Source organism: Tripterygium wilfordii, chromosome 9 (genome assembly GCF_013401445.1).
Source record: "Tripterygium wilfordii isolate XIE 37 chromosome 9, ASM1340144v1, whole genome shotgun sequence".
In the NCBI taxonomy this organism is placed as follows: Eukaryota; Viridiplantae; Streptophyta; class Magnoliopsida; order Celastrales; family Celastraceae; genus Tripterygium; species Tripterygium wilfordii.
Genome location: NC_052240.1, coordinates 13,669,157 through 13,686,685, shown reverse-complemented (window position 1 = coordinate 13,686,685; position 17,529 = coordinate 13,669,157). Strand labels below are relative to the sequence as shown.

The 17,529-nt window shown below is 36.6% G+C and overlaps 2 protein-coding genes across 2 annotated transcripts; one reads left to right on the top strand and one right to left on the bottom strand.

Annotated features, from left to right (window-relative positions):
* Nucleotides 1–1,127: 1,127 nt before the first annotated feature.
* LOC120005733 (clathrin interactor EPSIN 1-like) lies at nucleotides 1,128–10,883 on the top strand. The gene is made up of 12 exons (XM_038855527.1): nucleotides 1,128–1,285; nucleotides 1,395–1,442; nucleotides 1,545–1,596; nucleotides 6,485–6,564; nucleotides 6,685–6,763; nucleotides 6,896–6,979; nucleotides 7,090–7,235; nucleotides 7,320–7,577; nucleotides 7,917–8,077; nucleotides 8,566–8,762; nucleotides 9,350–9,752; nucleotides 10,432–10,883. The coding sequence occupies exons 2-12, from the start codon at nucleotides 1,402–1,404 to the stop codon at nucleotides 10,659–10,661; spliced, it is 1,731 nt and encodes a 576-aa protein (XP_038711455.1). The 5' UTR covers nucleotides 1,128–1,285; nucleotides 1,395–1,401; the 3' UTR covers nucleotides 10,662–10,883.
* A 101-nt stretch (nucleotides 10,884–10,984) lies between these two features.
* Nucleotides 10,985–16,431, bottom strand: LOC120005734 (exosome component 10-like). Its single transcript, XM_038855528.1, has 10 exons — nucleotides 16,265–16,431; nucleotides 15,757–15,932; nucleotides 15,330–15,461; nucleotides 15,184–15,234; nucleotides 14,960–15,056; nucleotides 14,192–14,238; nucleotides 12,743–12,959; nucleotides 12,176–12,305; nucleotides 12,013–12,055; nucleotides 10,985–11,292 (listed from the first exon to the last, which is right to left on the bottom strand). The coding sequence occupies exons 1-10, from the start codon at nucleotides 16,314–16,316 to the stop codon at nucleotides 11,218–11,220; spliced, it is 1,020 nt and encodes a 339-aa protein (XP_038711456.1). The 5' UTR covers nucleotides 16,317–16,431; the 3' UTR covers nucleotides 10,985–11,217.
* Nucleotides 16,432–17,529: the final 1,098 nt, after the last annotated feature.

Genomic DNA, 17,529 nt, shown 5'->3' with positions numbered 1-17,529 from the left:
TTACGGTGACAGTCGATATTAAATTTCCCATACAAGCGACAAGGCTCAAGCCTCGTCGGAGACCAGGTCATCTTGATGAATGGAAACCACTAGAGAAAGCGGCAAGTCGTATCAAAGAATCTTGGAAGGATATTCTTTAATTGTTACTAGATCCTTTACACAGCCCTCTCTAGTGGAGGACTGGACCATTCAGCCCATTACTGAGGAAGCTGTGATCTCTTTCCAGGCTTGCTCGTAATGGGCCTAATGGCAGTGCGTCCTGCGTGCATACAAACAGGTTCAACAATGCCTGGGCCGATCGCCTGGCCAAATGGGCCGCTGCTGGGTCTCACTCCCATGTGTTTTTTTCACGATCCTGAAGAGTCTTGGACTTGGAGGCCGAACATTTAGAATGTGTTTGGAATTTGGATTGAAGGATTTGGAGAAGGGAATAGAAGAGAAATGAAGTTTCCTTATAATTATTTTGTTTGGATAGTTTATAAAAAATTAAAGAAATGGATATGAGGGGATTTGGGATTAATATTTCATTAAATTTTTATCAAAATTATTCATCTTCAAAATGAAGTCATTTGGAGGGAATGAATGATTAATTAAGTCATGGACAATGCTAAAGACCCCCTAAAATTTGACCCCCAAAAATCCCCCAAATCTATGTGGCATTAAAATAACCATTGATTAAAAACACACATGCAAGATCCACTTTACATCCAACACTGCACATTAAATGGGGGTATTTTGGGGTCACTTTTTGGGGGTCTCAACCATTATTCTTAAGTTATTTATAACTTAAAAACTTATGTTACCCTTATTTATAAGAATAATGCTTGATACACCCAAAAAGTGATCCCAAAAGACCCCCATTTAATGTGAAGTTGGCTCTACATTTGTGTTTTTAATCAATAACTATTTTAATGTCACATAGATTTGAGAGACTTTTGAGGGTCAAATTTTAGGGGATTCATCCAAATTCCTCAATCCACACTTGCGAGTAGCTCACATGTGTTTTCTTCATTTATTATTTTTCCCTGTGACAATTGTCACGAATAAAAAATAAATCAAAAAAATAATAAATGTAAATTCAAAATACAAGGAGTGGGGATATTTGAGAAAAAAATAACAATAACAATAACAATTCTGCCATGGTAGGGATGTTGTTACTCATCAATGTCACCATAAGCTTCGTTGTTTCTTTTGTAGCTCTCTTATAAAAACAACCACAAAATAGCACTCCATCACCTCCCTTTCCAGAGATCTGAATACGTGATTTTCACATCCATACTCGAAGGTGCTTCGTTCATTTATCCATTTAATCGATTTCTTTGCAGATCTAACAATTCGACCGCTGCTTAATTCATGTTGTTCTTTTTTTTTTGTTTGTTATCGTGATTTCGCAGATCGAGCATGGAATTCATGAAGGTCATCGATCAAACTGTCCGTGAAATGTGAGCTTTCATTTCTGTGAAATGCATCTTCTGCAATTGAATCAATCTCGGATACAATCCGAAGATTTTTGTTGTCATTATTTTCTGTTTATGTGATTGCAGTAAAAGGGAGGTGAATCTTAAAGTTTTGAAGGTCCCTGAGATTGAACAGAAGGTAAATAATCTATCTGTATCTAGCTAAGCATGTATTAATGTATGTGTCGATGTTTGCCTCATGCATATGCATATGTAAGTACATGTGTTTTTTTTTTTTGTTCTTTCCTGGAGTGCTTATGGTAGGGATTTGGATATTTTTTATACATTCAAGTTTGCATATGTTGTTATTATTATGCTCATCCGTGGTAGGTACAAATTTGAGCTTGTCTTGCAGGGTTCGTGTGTACCACACGTATTACACTTAACATCAAAGTTAAATACTTCTGATTTGGTATCCCGCGTCTAAAATTCCAATACAAAATTGAGGCTTTGATCTTGCTGCTTTGATAAAATTTTACTATTGAAAAAAAAGAATAGTTTAGGGAAGGAATGCCATCACTTCTGCAACCCTTATACAACCAGTAAATAGACTTTTAACCTTTGTGTAGAAAAATAGGAGCAATTGTAGAGAAGAATAGAGGCAATATTTGATGTGTATGTATCTTGATGAAACATTACAATTACAATCTCATATATATAGGGATCAAACATTACACCCTAAGACAAATGTTCCATAATTTGAGGAGCAATTTATGGAACAAAGGTTCCATAATTTGAGGAGCAAATTGTGGGACAAAGGTTCCATAATTTGTTCCATAATTTGAGGAGCAAATTATGGGACAAAAGTACCATAATTTGTTCCATAATTTGAGTAGCAAATTATGGAACAAAGGTTCCATAATTTGAGGATATCAATAAGGTCAATACTCCCCCTCAAGCTGGATCAAGGGGATTGATTGAGCCAAGCTTGGACAATAATCGGTGAAAATGACCAGAAGACAAAACCTTTGTAAAAACATCAGCAAGTTGATCATGACTTCGAGTGTAAACTGTTTGAATAACTTGATTCTGAACTTGATGACGAATAAAATGACAATCAACTTCAATATGTTTTGTGCGTTCATGAAACACGGGATTAGCAGCAATATGCATAGCAGCCTGATTATCACAAAAGAGAGTCATAGGAAGACTACTTGGAAAACCCAAATCTGCGAGCAAACTCTTAAGCCATATTAGTTCACATGCACTGGATGCCATTGCACGATATTCAGCTTCAGCACTAGAACGAGCAACCACATGTTGTTTTTTGCTACGCCAAGAAACAAGATTTCCACCAACAAACATACAATAGCCGGAAGTGGACTTTCGATCAAGGGCATTTCCAGCCCAATCAGAATCACTATATCCTGTAATCCGTAAGTGACCGTGCTTAGCTAGAACTATGCCACGACCAATAGAACCCTTGAGATAACGTAAGATTCGTTTGACAATGCCCAAATGGAAAAGAGTAGGAGCGTGCATGAACTGGCTAACAAGACTTACACCATAAGCAATGTCAGGTCGAGTAATAGTGAGATAAATGAGCTTACCAACCAACCGTTGGTAATCACTAACTCCTTGTAAAGGTTCACTGGCTGTATCAAGATTTAATTTGCTATCCAGTGGAGTGGATGCTGGCTTTGAATTCATCATTTCGGTTTCCTCTAGCAAATCAAGAATATACTTCCTTTGATTTAGAAATAAACCTTTGCTGGAAACTGCCATTTCAATGCCAAGAAAGTAATTTAAGGAACCAAGATCCTTAATAGGAAATCGAGATCGAAGAGTGGTTTTGAGTTGAGAAATAGCATCAATACTATTCCCAGCAATAATAAGATCATCAACATAAATTAGGACCACCACTATAGTATTGGAAGAATGACGAATGAACAAGGAAGAATCAGCTGTACTGCGAGAGAAACCAACCTCTTGAAGAACGGTACTTAACTTGGCGTGCCAAGCACGCGGAGATTGTTTCAACCCATAGATTGATTTGTGTAGGTGACAAACCAAGGAAGAATCTGAACTCTGTGGATGTCCTGGAGGTAGTTTCATATAGACTTCTTCTTCAAGATCCCCATGAAGGAAAGCATTTTTGACGTCCATTTGACTCATAGACCATCCACAATTTACGGCAACTGAGAGGAGAGTACGCACTGTATTCATCTTAGCAACAGGAGCAAACGTCTCTTTGTAATCTACACCAAAGGTTTGAGTAAATCCCTGGGCCACAAGGCGAGCTTTATGTCTATCAATGGTGCCATCCGAGTGAAATTTAGTTTTATATACCCAGCGGCTCCCCACTGGTTGTTTTCCAGGAGGAAGTTTAACAACACTCCAAGTTTGATTTTCAGCAAGAGCTTGAAGCTCTTCACCCATAGCTTGTCGCCATATTTCCTGAGAATTTGCTTCCTTGAAATTCTTAGGTTCATGAACAGTAGAAATAGCGGTGAGAAATGCCACATGAGCTGAGGAAAGACGATGATAAGTGACATACTTGGAGAGAGGATGGCAGGCAGAAAAAGTGACATAATCTTGAAGTTTTGTTGGAGGGACGCGATTTCGAGTAGGATTCCGTCGAACCAATGACGGTGAAACCTCATGATTATTAGTGGAAGCAAGCACATGCACATCTTGGAGATTCTCGGGCTGTTCGACTGGAGGATTTTCAACCAAATTTTCAGCTAGCACATTTGGAAGAAGTTCAGCTTGTCCAGTTGGAGGATTTTCAGTGGCCTGGTGCGGAACAAACTCAGCAATATTAGGCTTGTGAGGAACCCCTTCAGAAATAATCTCGGATATAGGCAAGGGAAACACGTCCTCTAAATCATCTTGAGAATTTGTATAATAAGGTGTTGCTTCTTCAAACATAACATCTCTGGAGACAAATAATCTTCGAGAATCAGGATGATAACATTTATACCCTTTCTGGGTCGAAGAATACCCCAGAAAAATACACTTAGCAGCTCGGGCATCAAGCTTATCACGATGAGCTGCTTGTATATGCACAAAGCAAGTGCAACCAAATACTTTCAAGTGAGACACATTAATAGTTTTCCCCTGCAAAACTTCAAGGGGAGATTTAAAAGACAGCACTCGGCTCGGAAGCCGATTAATGATATAAACTGCTGCTAATACTCCATAAGACCAAAAAACTTTTGGAACATGCATGTGAAGCATCAAAGCACGAGTTTTTTCCAACAAGTCTCTATTTTTGCGTTCTGCTACTCCGTTCTGTTGAGGAGTACCAACACAACTAGTCTGATGCACAATGCCATGAGAATATAAATACTGTGTCATATTTTTAGACATGAATTCTGTGCCATTATCAGAACGAAGTGTTTGAATTTTAGAGGAAAATTGAGTCTGAACAAGCATATGAAAATCTTTGAAGATATTCATAACTTCACTTTTTGATCTCAACAAGTACACCCAAGTAACACGTGAGAAATCATCAATAAATGTAACAAAGTATTTAAAACCATCAATTGATTCAAGAGTAGGTCCCCAAACATCGGAGTGAACAAGTTCAAACATTCTAGTAGTTCTAGAAGAAGAAGACACAAAAGGTAATCTAGTAGATTTTGACAAATGGCAAATTTCACAAGAAAAATAATTGGTATCAACATTTGGCAACAATTTAGTGAGAATATTATCTGAAGGATGTGCTAAACGCTGATGCCAGAGAACATGATCTGCCGAGGAAGAAGGAAAAAACGAGACTTGAGTACTTTTGCTAGGTTGAAAATTTCCTGAGATGTAGTAAAGACCTTGTAGAAAAAATCCTCTACCAATGATCTTCTTAGTGACAAGATCTTGAAAAAGTACCTCATGAGGAAGAAATATAACACAGCAATTTAAAGCTTGAGTGAGTTTTCTAACCGAAAGTAACTTGACTGGAAAAGATGGAACATATAAAGCCATTGAAGTCACATCTTTAGACAACAATTTAAGTTTACCTTCACCAAGAACAGGAACACCATTCCCATTGGCAATTGACACATGGGATGGAGTAGAAAATTTTTTGAAGTCAGACAAATTGGTTAATTTATTTGTCATATGATCGGTGGCACCAGAATCAACAATCCAAAAATCATGCACGGTATTAAATTCTATAGCAGTAGAGAATGCACTGAAAATACCTTCAAAATTGTCATTGGATTGATGTCCCGAGTTTGATAAGAACCCAGCAAACTTACCAAGGAGGGTTGTGGAATTAGAGTTTCCTATACCAGAAGCTCCATGTATTGAATTTGAGGTGCAATTTACTCTTCCCTTCTCCTGAAGATAGGTTGCAAACTCATTTATAAGGGAAATTGGATTTGAGGTATAATTTACCATATTTCCCTGTGGGATTTTCTACACTTTGGTTCATAGTTTGCATGGAGAATGTGTAAATGGGGGTAAATTGACCTCATTCTGCAAAAAAACTTATGTTATGTAGTTTCAGTTCAGTTTTCAGTGGTTTTTTTGGTCTCTGGGCCTTCTTGCACTGCTTTGTTAAAAGAATGGCGAACATCAAGTTTTTATTGGGCCTTAGGTACAATTCTTGTTGCGATTTGATTTCCAATCATCTTCTATTAGCATTGATGTTTGGTTTAGGAAGTGTCACTATATATAATTGCCGTTTCTCCAAGATTTGGATTGAGAAATGGCTTACTAAAATATTTATTTAACCAATGTTCAACATTTTGTAAGCAACGGTGGTTTATGGAATTCTTAAATATTGCAATCTACCATTCAGTGTTGCCATCCTTCAAAAGAACCTGTATGCATGGCTCAATTTGTTTATGTATTTTGTTTTTTTCTTCCTTGTAGTTCAGTTGTTTGTTCTAAAATGAGTTGCCTTAATGAATAATTTCTGAATTGTGTTGCATTCAAAAGAAGCAATTAAATGCACTGTAAGATGGGTATTGTGTCTCCTTTAATGTGGTTTGGGGATGGGGGACATATGATGCTCATACAGGTACAAATATGTTTTTCATTATAGATTCATGTAATAAGATTTTATTTCGTTATTAATATAGGTATTGGATGCAACCGATGATGAACCTTGGGGTCCTCATGGCACTGCATTGGTTGAAATAGCTCAGGCGACAAAAAAATTGTAATGTGTACCTCTTGTTCTTTCTTCTGTGCTTTGCTTTAAATCTTGTTTCTAATAATGATTTTTCACAAGGAAGCTGTTTTGGCTATTCTTTAATATCTTATTCATTTCACTATGTAGCTCCGAATGCCAGATGGTCATGAATGTTCTATGGACTAGACTGGTTGAGACTGGCAAGGGTTGGCGTTTTGTCTACAAGGTAAAACTTTCTCTCTAACTTGGAGCTAAAGGATACAAATTATATATTCCAAATCTGTTTTTTCAACTCTTTTTTGGCTCATTTCCCTTGTTCATTGTCATGCCTTTAATATCTATTTTACTTCTGCATCAGGCATTGTCCGTTATTGAGTATCTAGTGTCCCATGGATCCGAAAGAGCAGTTGATGACATAATTGAACATACTATGCAGATCTCAGTGAGGGCTTTCTCTAACATTCTATGATACTTTTCTGTGCATATGTTAATAACCACCAATGTTGATTTCTTATAAATTTCAATCGTCCCTTTCTTTGTGCATTGTTGAAGTCACTGACAGGTTTTGAATATGTTGAGCCAAGTGGAAAGGATGTGGGACTGAATGTGAGGAAGAAGGCAGAGAATATCGCGTCTCTTTTGAATAATAGAGAAAAAATACAAGAAGTTAGAAATAAAGCTGCTTCAAACCGTGACAAGTATGCTGATATTTTTAAGAATTTTATCATCTGATGAACTCCCATTGTTGCAATTGGCTGAACTGTGTGCATGAACCTTTTCAGGTACTTTGGTCTTTCATCTACTGGAATAACATATAAGTCAGGCTCAGCATCTCTGGGTGGGGGCAACTTTCAGAGTGGTGATCGATATGGAGGCTTTGGTGGGTCTAGAGAAGGTGATAACTTTAGAAGTAGCAACAAAGACCAGGTTCGATACGGAGAAGAAAAGAATGATAATGATTCTTTTGGAAAGTCACGTCGAGGCATTACGAGTGAGAGTCAGGGGAATGGATTTAAAAAAGGATCTACATATTATGGAAGGTTTGACGTTCTTCCTATTCTCGATTGATTGCAGATTCAAATTTATGTTTCCTACAACATTATGTAAGTTTAGCATTTGAAGTACTTCCATCCTTGGATTTTCCTTTTCATTCTGATCAGTGTTTCTAGTTCATATTTGCTACTAGCCTACTACACATCCATGTTGTATTCTTTGAATTCTTTTATTTGTTGAAGCCATATGTGTTATTGTTGCAATTCATTCCCTTTTTGATGTTGTCATTTTTCAAAGGGATGTTATCATTTATTTTGAGATATGATTGCCCCCCAAAAGTTTCTGATTATTTCCTACTTTGTTAATTAAGAGTGGTTATTTTGCAGCAAGGATCAAAATAATAAGTCATCTAGTACATCAAAATCATCGGCAAAGTTATACGAGTCTGACAAGTACAGTTCAACTCATTCCCATAGCTCAAGTGTACCTTCGAATAATAATGACGACGATTTTGATGACTTTGATCCTCGAGGAACTACAAGCAGTAGTAAGTATTCTGAAGTACGTCTCGTAGTGTGCAGAGTTAAGTCAAAGGTCTACATATCTGCCGATGTTGTTCTGTATATATTTTGTAGTATCAGCAATCATACTTCTGTATAACTGTTTCAAACCAATTGCCATTGATATGTTGTCCAAGGCATCTTTGATAAATGCTGGCTTCTTGGTGTTTTTTTTATGACTGTTTAGGTGTGCCGAAATGTATTTTTGTGCTAAAATTTTCATATCTTGTCTTGCGCGAATTTTTTTTCATATCTTGGTTCAGTAATGCTTTTCACGTAAATAATTCTCTTAGAAACATCAACTGTCAGACTTTCGTGACAGTGTTTTCTTCTATAGCATGATCATAGTTATTTTCAGCAGAATGACATCTAATAATACTAATTACCAAACTAGAGCTCATTTCTCTTCAATAAGATACTTGATAGGATGTACCAATGCACTATGTATCAAATCATGATTATTCTTATTCTACAGAGCCTGCTGCAGGGAGCTCTAACCAAGTGGATCTATTTGGACAAAATTTTGCTGGTGATCTCTTGGATGTGACAGCATCTGTTCCATCAGAAACATCTGCTGTGAATAGCAATCCATCAGAGGTTGATCTGTTTGCCGATGCCACTTTTGTATCAGCATCTTCTGAAATTGAAAAGGGGCCAAGCTCTCAGTCTCAGGTCTGATGCTTTTCAATCTCAGTTTCGAGCAATTCAATAATTTGGGGTGATCGTATTTCTGTGTTCTGTTTGAGATTGGATGTTATTGTTATGTAGTTTTACCTTTTCAGTGAGTGTAAGTTTTTGTGATGTCTTCCAATCGTGTTTGTATTTTGATTAATTCAACCTGGGAGTGCCTGTAATTTGGTCCTAGTAGCTTGAACTTGGAATTCTTTGTGGTATGATGACTTATGTATTATTATATGTGTTCTATTCACTCTTTCTCCACATTTCTCAATGTTTCTAACTGAAGCTACCGAATTGCTCTTTCCAATTTGAGAAGCCATCTAGTATGTTTTCATTGATGTAAAATGAAACCATGGAACTCTCAACTGATTTTTTGTGTTCCTCTCAGTCTTCTTGGATACAAAATGACTTATTGATTCCAAGACATAGAAAGTTAAATAAGAAGTATTATGAGGATAAAGCTGTTGACTAGGTAGCATAGGGGCACTTGACTAATTGGGGAGTTAAGGTATATTCTTTCTGCATAGGTTGCCAAAGTCCATACTTATAGACTAACATATTCAGGCATAACCATTTTGCAGACTGATGTAGATCTATTCGCTTCCCAACCAGCCATCTCTTCTGCAGCTCCTCCAACTGTTGATTTTTTTGCCACTCCAGATCCAGTTGTGCAACCAGAAATGAAGACCCCAGAAGTGGATGCAAAATCTGAACCAACAACTACTAACATTGTTGATCCATTTGCTTCATTTCCAATGAACAATTTTGACGAATCTAATCTTTTTGGCGGGTTCAGTTCACATTCTGATCCAGCTGCTACAAACAATCCACTAAGTCCTCCTGCTGACAGCAGCCTGAACAGCGTGGGTGGAAAAGCTTTAGAAGACTCTAAGCCCACACCAAAGAAGGATTCTTTCCAAGTGAAATCTGGAGTGTGGGCTGATTCACTAAGCCGTGGACTCATTGATCTTAATATAACTGCTCGTAAGTATATCTTTTTCTACATCATTTCCTCCTGATGCATCATCACTATGAAAGTATGCCTGCTATATATGCCACTAACATATTGGTTTTATCTGTTTTGCTGTAATCGTGAGTTTACAGTATTAAAACTAGATTTGTTTCGCAGAAAACAAACGAGTCCTAACCATCACCTGACTGGTAGATTTTTTTAGATTATCTCCACCCTTCCCCCTCTTTTGCTTTCTTTAAAGATTATGGGCACGATTGAGACATCTCGAAATTGTGCTGTTGGAGCTTCTGTTTTCATTATTTTTTTTGATGGGTTTCACTGCCGAAGTAGTTGAAGATGACTTGTTCTGGATATGTTTACATATCTCAAAGAATAGTCCGAATTGTTCAGTTAAAACGAAGGCAGATTCAAGTTGATTATAAGCATGACCTCATACATGTTCCTCTATATCGTGCATTTTGGAGCAACTTTTGTGGGGAATAGTTTTCTGAGAACACCGGTTGTAGACTTCCTTTATTAGCAAATTTCTTTTGTGGATGGATTCTAGATATGCCAATTTTTGGTACCATAATCAGTTGTTAACATATCTTTGTCTCTTGATCTGCTCGTGTCCTCAGATTTTGTTTGTTTCGAGGGGTACTAATTACTTAAAAAATATCTAGTAAGTGTGATAACTAAACTTATTTGCAGCCAAGAAGGCATCACTGTCTGGTGTCGGAATTGTGGGACTGGATGATGGATTAGATAGAAAGGAGAAGGGACCTCCAGCTTCAAATAACATGGCGAGAGCAATGGGTATGGGGTCTGGTCTAGGTATGTCAGGTTTTGTATCTTCACAGGTTCCCGACAGCAGCAGCGGTGATAACTTCTTCTCAAGTCTTGGCAGCCAACAATATCAATTTGGTGGCTTCAAGAAGTAAAATGAATTTTATTCCTCCTTTTTGCCTGTACGTATTTTCTCATCATATTCTTTTGCCAATTCGCTTTATAAGATATATCGATGTGTCAAGCATGGCGTGCGTAAAGTTTATATAGTTACATCACAGAGTATGGTAATTGGATAAATGTATCCATCATGAGTGGTGATAATCTGCAGGACTTTCTATTGTTTCCAATTGATTGGGAAGTAGTGCATTTGTAAAGGTCCTTATTTTTTTCTTCTTCTTTTTTTTCTGTGTTGTGAGCTTGCTGTTTAATGTCTTCTCAAATATCTATGATCAAAATATTTAAGACTTCAACTATATTTTTGCGCAAAAACTATCCCCGTGGCTCAACAAGCATTAATATCTGAAACCAAAACCTTCTACAGGTTCAGACAATGATTTAGACAGCAACACAATGGTTGATTTGCCATTGCTGTACAAACATAAAGGGGGGAGTCCAGAGAATTTTAGGCAGTAAATACTAAGATCTGGAAGCTAGTCATAACGGTCATGACCAAAATTGCATCCCTGAAGCATAAAAACAGGTTCCTCGTCATATATCCAGCATCCTCCCCCTTAGCATGGCTTCTGCTTTTCTGACCTCTTTCACTGATCCTATGATAAACACCTACATCAGAGCCACAATATACATTAGGAATTTGAAGGGAGGAACAGTTAATGGCTTATATATTTTGATTTCAGTTTCAGTAGACCAGTATGTGATTTTATGAACATTGGACATGTATATAGATTGAAATCAAAACATGTCTTCCTTTGAGATGAGTATCTTGAGATTCAAAGTCAAAATTTACCATGTTTTCGTTTAAGAACCCTGACCAATAACTATAACTACTGCCACAAACATTGTGGATAAATCAGCGAAGAACACAGTAGTACAGAAAGGTAAGGGGAGTGGGCCAAGTGGCTTAGGAGTTGGGAGAACTTGTAACTTCAAAGCTAAATCGGCAAGCAACAAGCAAACGTAACACGTCTGCTATTGCGAACAGTTATGAAATATAAGAAAGTACTAGTTCACAATTCTTGTAGCATTCCAGCTAACAACTTTCCACAAATGCAGTATGAAAAGCATGGACTGATAGAAACAGTCTGGATAATTTCATAATTGCCGCGTTTCCCTTCCATCCACTCCCCACAATGACCTTCACTTACCTTTGATATAGTGCAGCATAACATGTGCTTCATACTAATAGTGAAAGTTAGTTTTGCCATGCAACTGCATAGGCTTTTGTACATATTTTACAGTAACATTGAGGCAAGCATATTGGTATCAGCTTAAATAGGTAAAGCACCAAGGAAAGATTATAGTTATTCCATATATTTGACCGACCTTGTCAGATGGACCCTTGGCTCCTCCCATTATAATTTCCGCACTGCAAAGAAACACATTCATTTGAAACGAACACAAAGGGTGACCAAATTGGTCCTTCCGAACCAAAATGACAATGCATGTGTTTGTGAATGTGCACCGCAGGTGGGAAAGAGAGACATACTTGCAAGATTCCTTTATTGACAAAATGGAAGATCCCCTTCTTCCAATAATACGTCCCATCTTTCCAGGGGGAACATCAATATCTGAAAGGATTTCTTCCTCGGGAGGATTGCCTTCTGCCGCTTCAAAATCTAGAAGATAATTCGCACGGGAATCAGTATAAACTATAAATATTGTGCTTACATTCTCAAATAAGTTTCCTGTCCATAATAGCAAGTGTTGTTCATGAGTAATACATCCAAATTGATATTGTACAAGCATGTACTAGTCCAAAATCAACAAGCATTTGCTGTTGAAAGCTATGTATTGATATGCGACAAATTTACCTGGTTGGATCTGTTACTCTAAATGGGATTTATTTTTCACGATTTCTTGGTAAATTAAACTCATGTAAACTTGGGAATTGGGGCTTGGTAAAGGGAATTTCAAATAGACTAACAAAGTCTCAAAAAAATTATATGGCAAGGGATATATTGTAAGGGACAAAAAAAAAAGTAGACTAGTATCACATATACTGCATGACAAAGAACCAAGTTATCATAAAAAATGCAAATATCAAGTATAAAACCTGGAACAGGAGGGAGAGATGGCCAATCAGCATAACCAACGTCATTGATACAGAAACAACGACAATAAAGAGCACCACGAAGTGCAAGATACCACAAGGATCGCTGATTCAGTTTCTCCATCATCTTCTGATAGATGTAGAGAAGAAAGCGAACATCATCTGCCGCTGCACGAATCATCAACTCTGATAATGGTCTGTACATCCAAAACTTTGGGTCCTAGACTAACCAATAAAATACATCCTTTGTCAGAATAAACAAATTAGAAGCAACTGCATTGCCATTAGTAATGAAGAACTGAGTTATCAGCTGGCATGAATTCTATTTGAAATCCAAGAGAAAACTGCAAAATTGAATAAAAACAATGAAAAAAATTAAGAATGTTATGTTACAAACTGATAGTTTTATGCTTGCACTGGCAACCAATAAGCAATGATTTTGCATCTGCTTTATTTTCTAAGTTATTGAGCGATACGCCTATGGCTCACGGATCATTGTCATTTCCACAAACTAAATAACCCTACACTTGAATACTGTTTTCAGATGCGGAAAAAAAGAAAAGACTAACTTGCATCTAAAATGGCAATTGAGTTATTCCCTAAATATCAAATGCTAGTGCATTGAGTAAATTACTTTTATAAGATATCTGTTAACCTAAAAAAATTAAAAGCGAAAATAAGTTATGAAAATTTACCTTTTTGTCTATCAGACACTGTGATGCGGATGAGAAGAAGAAATATTGGAGCTTAAGGATTTTTGGAGTTAATGGTTCATCCTAGAACTTATAAACTATTTTCTAGTTAGGCCAAGGTCTTGTTTAACGTTTCTTTGAGTTAGTAGCATTGTTGGGTCAATACAATAGGTTTTTTTTTTTAAAGTTTTAGAAGCAAGGACATTGTTATAATTTCCAGGTTAGCTGGAAATTCAAATGTAACCATTTATTAGCATTTTATTATGGTATTTTAGAAAGTCTATTACTCTACTTCTTGATAATCTAGTAGCATGTTTTAGGAGTCAAGTATCTTTATTTATTAGGAAAGTTATGATTTAACTAGGGTTCCAAGAGTCTGTAAACCTAATATAAATAGGCTCTTATGACTCTTGTAAGAGGGAGCTTTTTTGATCAATGATAATACAAAACTTTCTGTGGCCCTGTGGGTTTGAACTTTGAACCCTACAGACTCCTTTGAGTCTATTCTATTCTCACATCTTCTAATTTATACGGTCAAATCCCTATTATTTTTCCTGCATCACACTAACTATATTGTCAATTCAGAGATTGCCATATTCCCTATAATGCAACAGCTACTGATCAAAGAGGAAGCATCAGATAATCTTAGAGCTAAAATCAAAGAGAAAAACAAATGTTGTTTCCATAAAGAAGTTTCAGAGGCTACACAATCAAAACATGATAATTCCAGCAGCACCAGCGATAAAATGTTTACACTAACCTGTCTAAGAAGAATGCGAACCTCTTCCTTTTCTTCATAAGATATTCCTGCATTCAATTCATAAGCATGTAAATAAAAGGAGTATAACCAATACAACTTGCATGAAAGTGATATTTCACAAGTTCCAAATCTGCTGTCAGGTTCAAAAGGACAATGAATAAAGAAATCATTTTTCTTTTAGGGTAACCTTAAATTTGTCTTCACCAATTTAAAATTCTATTGGCAGTTATTGTGAGCAACAGCAAGATTACCATATTTGCCAACAAAACAGAATAGATTTTATGTTCTAGCTGGTTAACTGCCAAAGGCTAGAAAATCCTAGCGGGCTAAAAGCTAATTTTCAACCTTAAGTGAACCATATTAACAAATGGCCTTTGATCACAATCTCAGAAAATCTCTTACCACCTGACCCTCCATCCTCCAGTGGGGCAGGTCCAGAAAAGGAAAGAATAAAAATGACTATTGTACTTATCAATGGATTAGACATCTATACGCATTTACAATAAATTAGACAACTGACCAATCATTTTTATATCTGCATGAATGTCCAATAAATGGGGCAACGGATCACTACTTTTCATAACGTAAATTTTGTCTAGAAAGTACTGTTCAAACTAACAAAGCCACCCAAGATTTTTTTAAAAAAAACCCTCATAAAAGATCTTGGCAGGCATCAGTTTTAAACAACCGGAACAGTTAAGCCAAAGACATCAGGTTCTACGACCTAAAAATATAAAATTCCGAATGGATACTGCAGCAATAAAATACCACAATAGCGTAGATCTGCAAGGAGGCCAACAAATGATATGTTGTCATCAGGCAATCTATTCCGTCCTTCTTGCTCCTCTATGAGAGAATAAGCAATCTACATGCATCGGGAAAAAAAAATGAAAAAGAAGGGACAATATGGAATTACTTTTGTTTGTGCATACATGACATATATTAAAAAAATACAAAAACACAAGCTTTGGCATACTACAAAGAAAGGTCACCTGGGTATCAACAACGTTATGCAACTTGATGCCAAATTGGAAGTACAATGCCTGCAAAATTAATATGGATTGCAAAGATGGGAGTAAAATGTCATGATCCATATCAAAACAATTTGAAATGAAAGAGTAACAAAGCCACTAGAAACCTCACTATCCCGTTTGCAATCATGAATAACTTTGGTGATGTGAGTAGATTCAAGTGCAGGCTTGCAGGCTTTCAGAAGCTTCTCTCCACCCTCAATAGCATCAACCAAATATATAGCGTCTGGAAATGCAAGCTGCAAAATACACAATCACATACTCAACTATCCTACCACTGTCAATGCCTCCATAAAATATTGTCCACTACTTATCAGTGTGATATCAATATGACGCAGCCATGATACACCAAAGTTCACTATAATAGTTAAAAGTTATTTGGTGAAGAAAATGAAGCCAATTACATAAATTGTTTTGGCATAAAAATAAAACAAAATTCTCATATTAATGAAGCTTTCTTCAATGCTCATAAAAAAAAAATAGTGATCATTAGCAGGCAGGGCATCATTGTAACATTATGCAATCCACATGTACCTGCATAATACAAAGAGTTCCATAGCGACATAGATCAACACCCTCGCAGTCAAAACCAATAATCAGTGGATTCTCGGAAGAGGGATTGAGAAATTCAACTGGAAGTTCAGAAGCATCAGTGACAACATGGACTGGAACCAGCGATAAGCTTGGCTCCTGATCAAGGGGCTTGCCATCTACAGAGCATTTAATAATGTATTCATCAGTGGCAAAATTCACAACAATGGAGTCATTCTACATTCAAAATCCCAAACACACCATACAAGTGATCAACTAAAGCACCAAGAAACGATGTAACTCTTACTTAATCTCGATTTAATTAACCATTTTACACGAAATTAGGGCTTCGAATTCTTCAACATCAGGGACAAGACTCGCATCCGATTCATCCCAATATCGTACAAGAATGCAGGAAGTAATAAAATCAGAAAGTAAAAAATCAAGAAACGCATATCGATCAAGCCAGTGTCGGTGTTTGGCTCAACGAGAGCAAAATAAGATTGATTACCTGGAACCGAAAGGAGAGGAATCTCCGTCCGCTGTGAAGGAGGCGATGTCATGTGATCATACAGCCCCACGCAGATCAAAATCAAAATAAAAAATCAGCACACCTAACCACTAAATATCCATTAACATGGATTTTAATATAAGTTCAGCAAAAATTGCTTCTGCCTAAAAATGGCATTTTTTGCTAAAAATAATTAAGTAATTACTATTTTTTTGAAAGGAAAAGGAAACTTCGTTAAGAAGAAAACTGGATACATTAATTAATAAATATAAGCTAATTTATTTTAACAACCTAAAAAATTAACTTATTTTACACTCTAACAAACGGAGCCCATGGACCAGTAATCCTTCCACTACGCAGTGTTTAAGAGTTAATAACATTTTTGGTCACTACTGAAAGATAACCCATGTTCCAACTCAGCCCCCAATTTTGGAATGTTTCAACTCAGTTACTGAAAGTTTTAGATTGTTTCAAATCCATCACCCGGACAGATTTAACCAAATTTGGACAATCAATATCCTACATGACATTTTGACCGTTAAATATTTGTTAAATGTTACAACGTGGCTTCACGGTTTTATTGACCAAGCTAACAGTGACACCATGGCACAAAATCACTTATACGAGGGAAACCCATTCACGAAAGACAAAATTGGGGAAACCTAATTTCTTCAAAATTCTCTTAAATTGCTCCCACACCTTGATGGATTTGAAACAATCTGAAACTTTCAATGACTGAGTTGAAACATTTTAAAATTGAGAGAATGAGTTGGAACATAAGTCATGTTTTAGTGACCAATAGTACTATTAACACGAGCATTTAGATCAAAACTTATGATTTAAGTAACTCTCACCCTCGCCCTCGCCCTCGCCCCACTACAAAGTGACAAAGGCACAAGCATGATCAGGCCCCAAATGAAACTTAAAAAACAAAAGCCCACTTGAAAGCCCAACCCAAAAATAAAAGCCCCCAAACGGCCCAATCCCTTCAATCTCGTACCCAACTAGTATATCATCCCCAAACCCTATGAATTGGTTGAGAGAGGATGGCTTGCACTTTGCAATTCTTGTTATCTCAATACCAAACTAGTATATCAGTGTCTCATTCGTAATCTCATCCAATACTTTCATAATGAAAACAAACAAAAAAAACAACCAAGAATATGACTTATTATTTCCACTTGCTAATAGTTTTTTCAACATTTTCAAATGATGACAAAGCTTGTCAATTGTGGTATTGGCTTTGTGGTAAGATGCATGTCGTT

Excerpts from the sequence above, each read along its gene's own strand:
- LOC120005734 (XM_038855528.1), bottom strand. The coding sequence starts at position 16,316 with ATGACATCGCCTCCTTCACAGCGGACGGAGATTCCTCTCCTTTCGGTT. Across the intron at positions 14,239-14,959 it reads TGCAGATCTACGCTATTGTG|GAATATCTTATGAAGAAAAG; the intron begins GTATTTTATTGC and ends AATTGAATGCAG. Across the intron at positions 12,960-14,191 it reads TTCGCATTCTTCTTAGACAG|GACCCAAAGTTTTGGATGTA; the intron begins GTTAGTGTAAAC and ends TGGTTAGTCTAG.
- LOC120005733 (XM_038855527.1), top strand. The coding sequence starts at position 1,402 with ATGGAATTCATGAAGGTCATCGATCAAACTGTCCGTGAAAT. Across the intron at positions 6,565-6,684 it reads GCTCAGGCGACAAAAAAATT|CTCCGAATGCCAGATGGTCA; the intron begins GTAATGTGTACC and ends TTCACTATGTAG. Across the intron at positions 6,764-6,895 it reads GTTGGCGTTTTGTCTACAAG|GCATTGTCCGTTATTGAGTA; the intron begins GTAAAACTTTCT and ends CTTCTGCATCAG.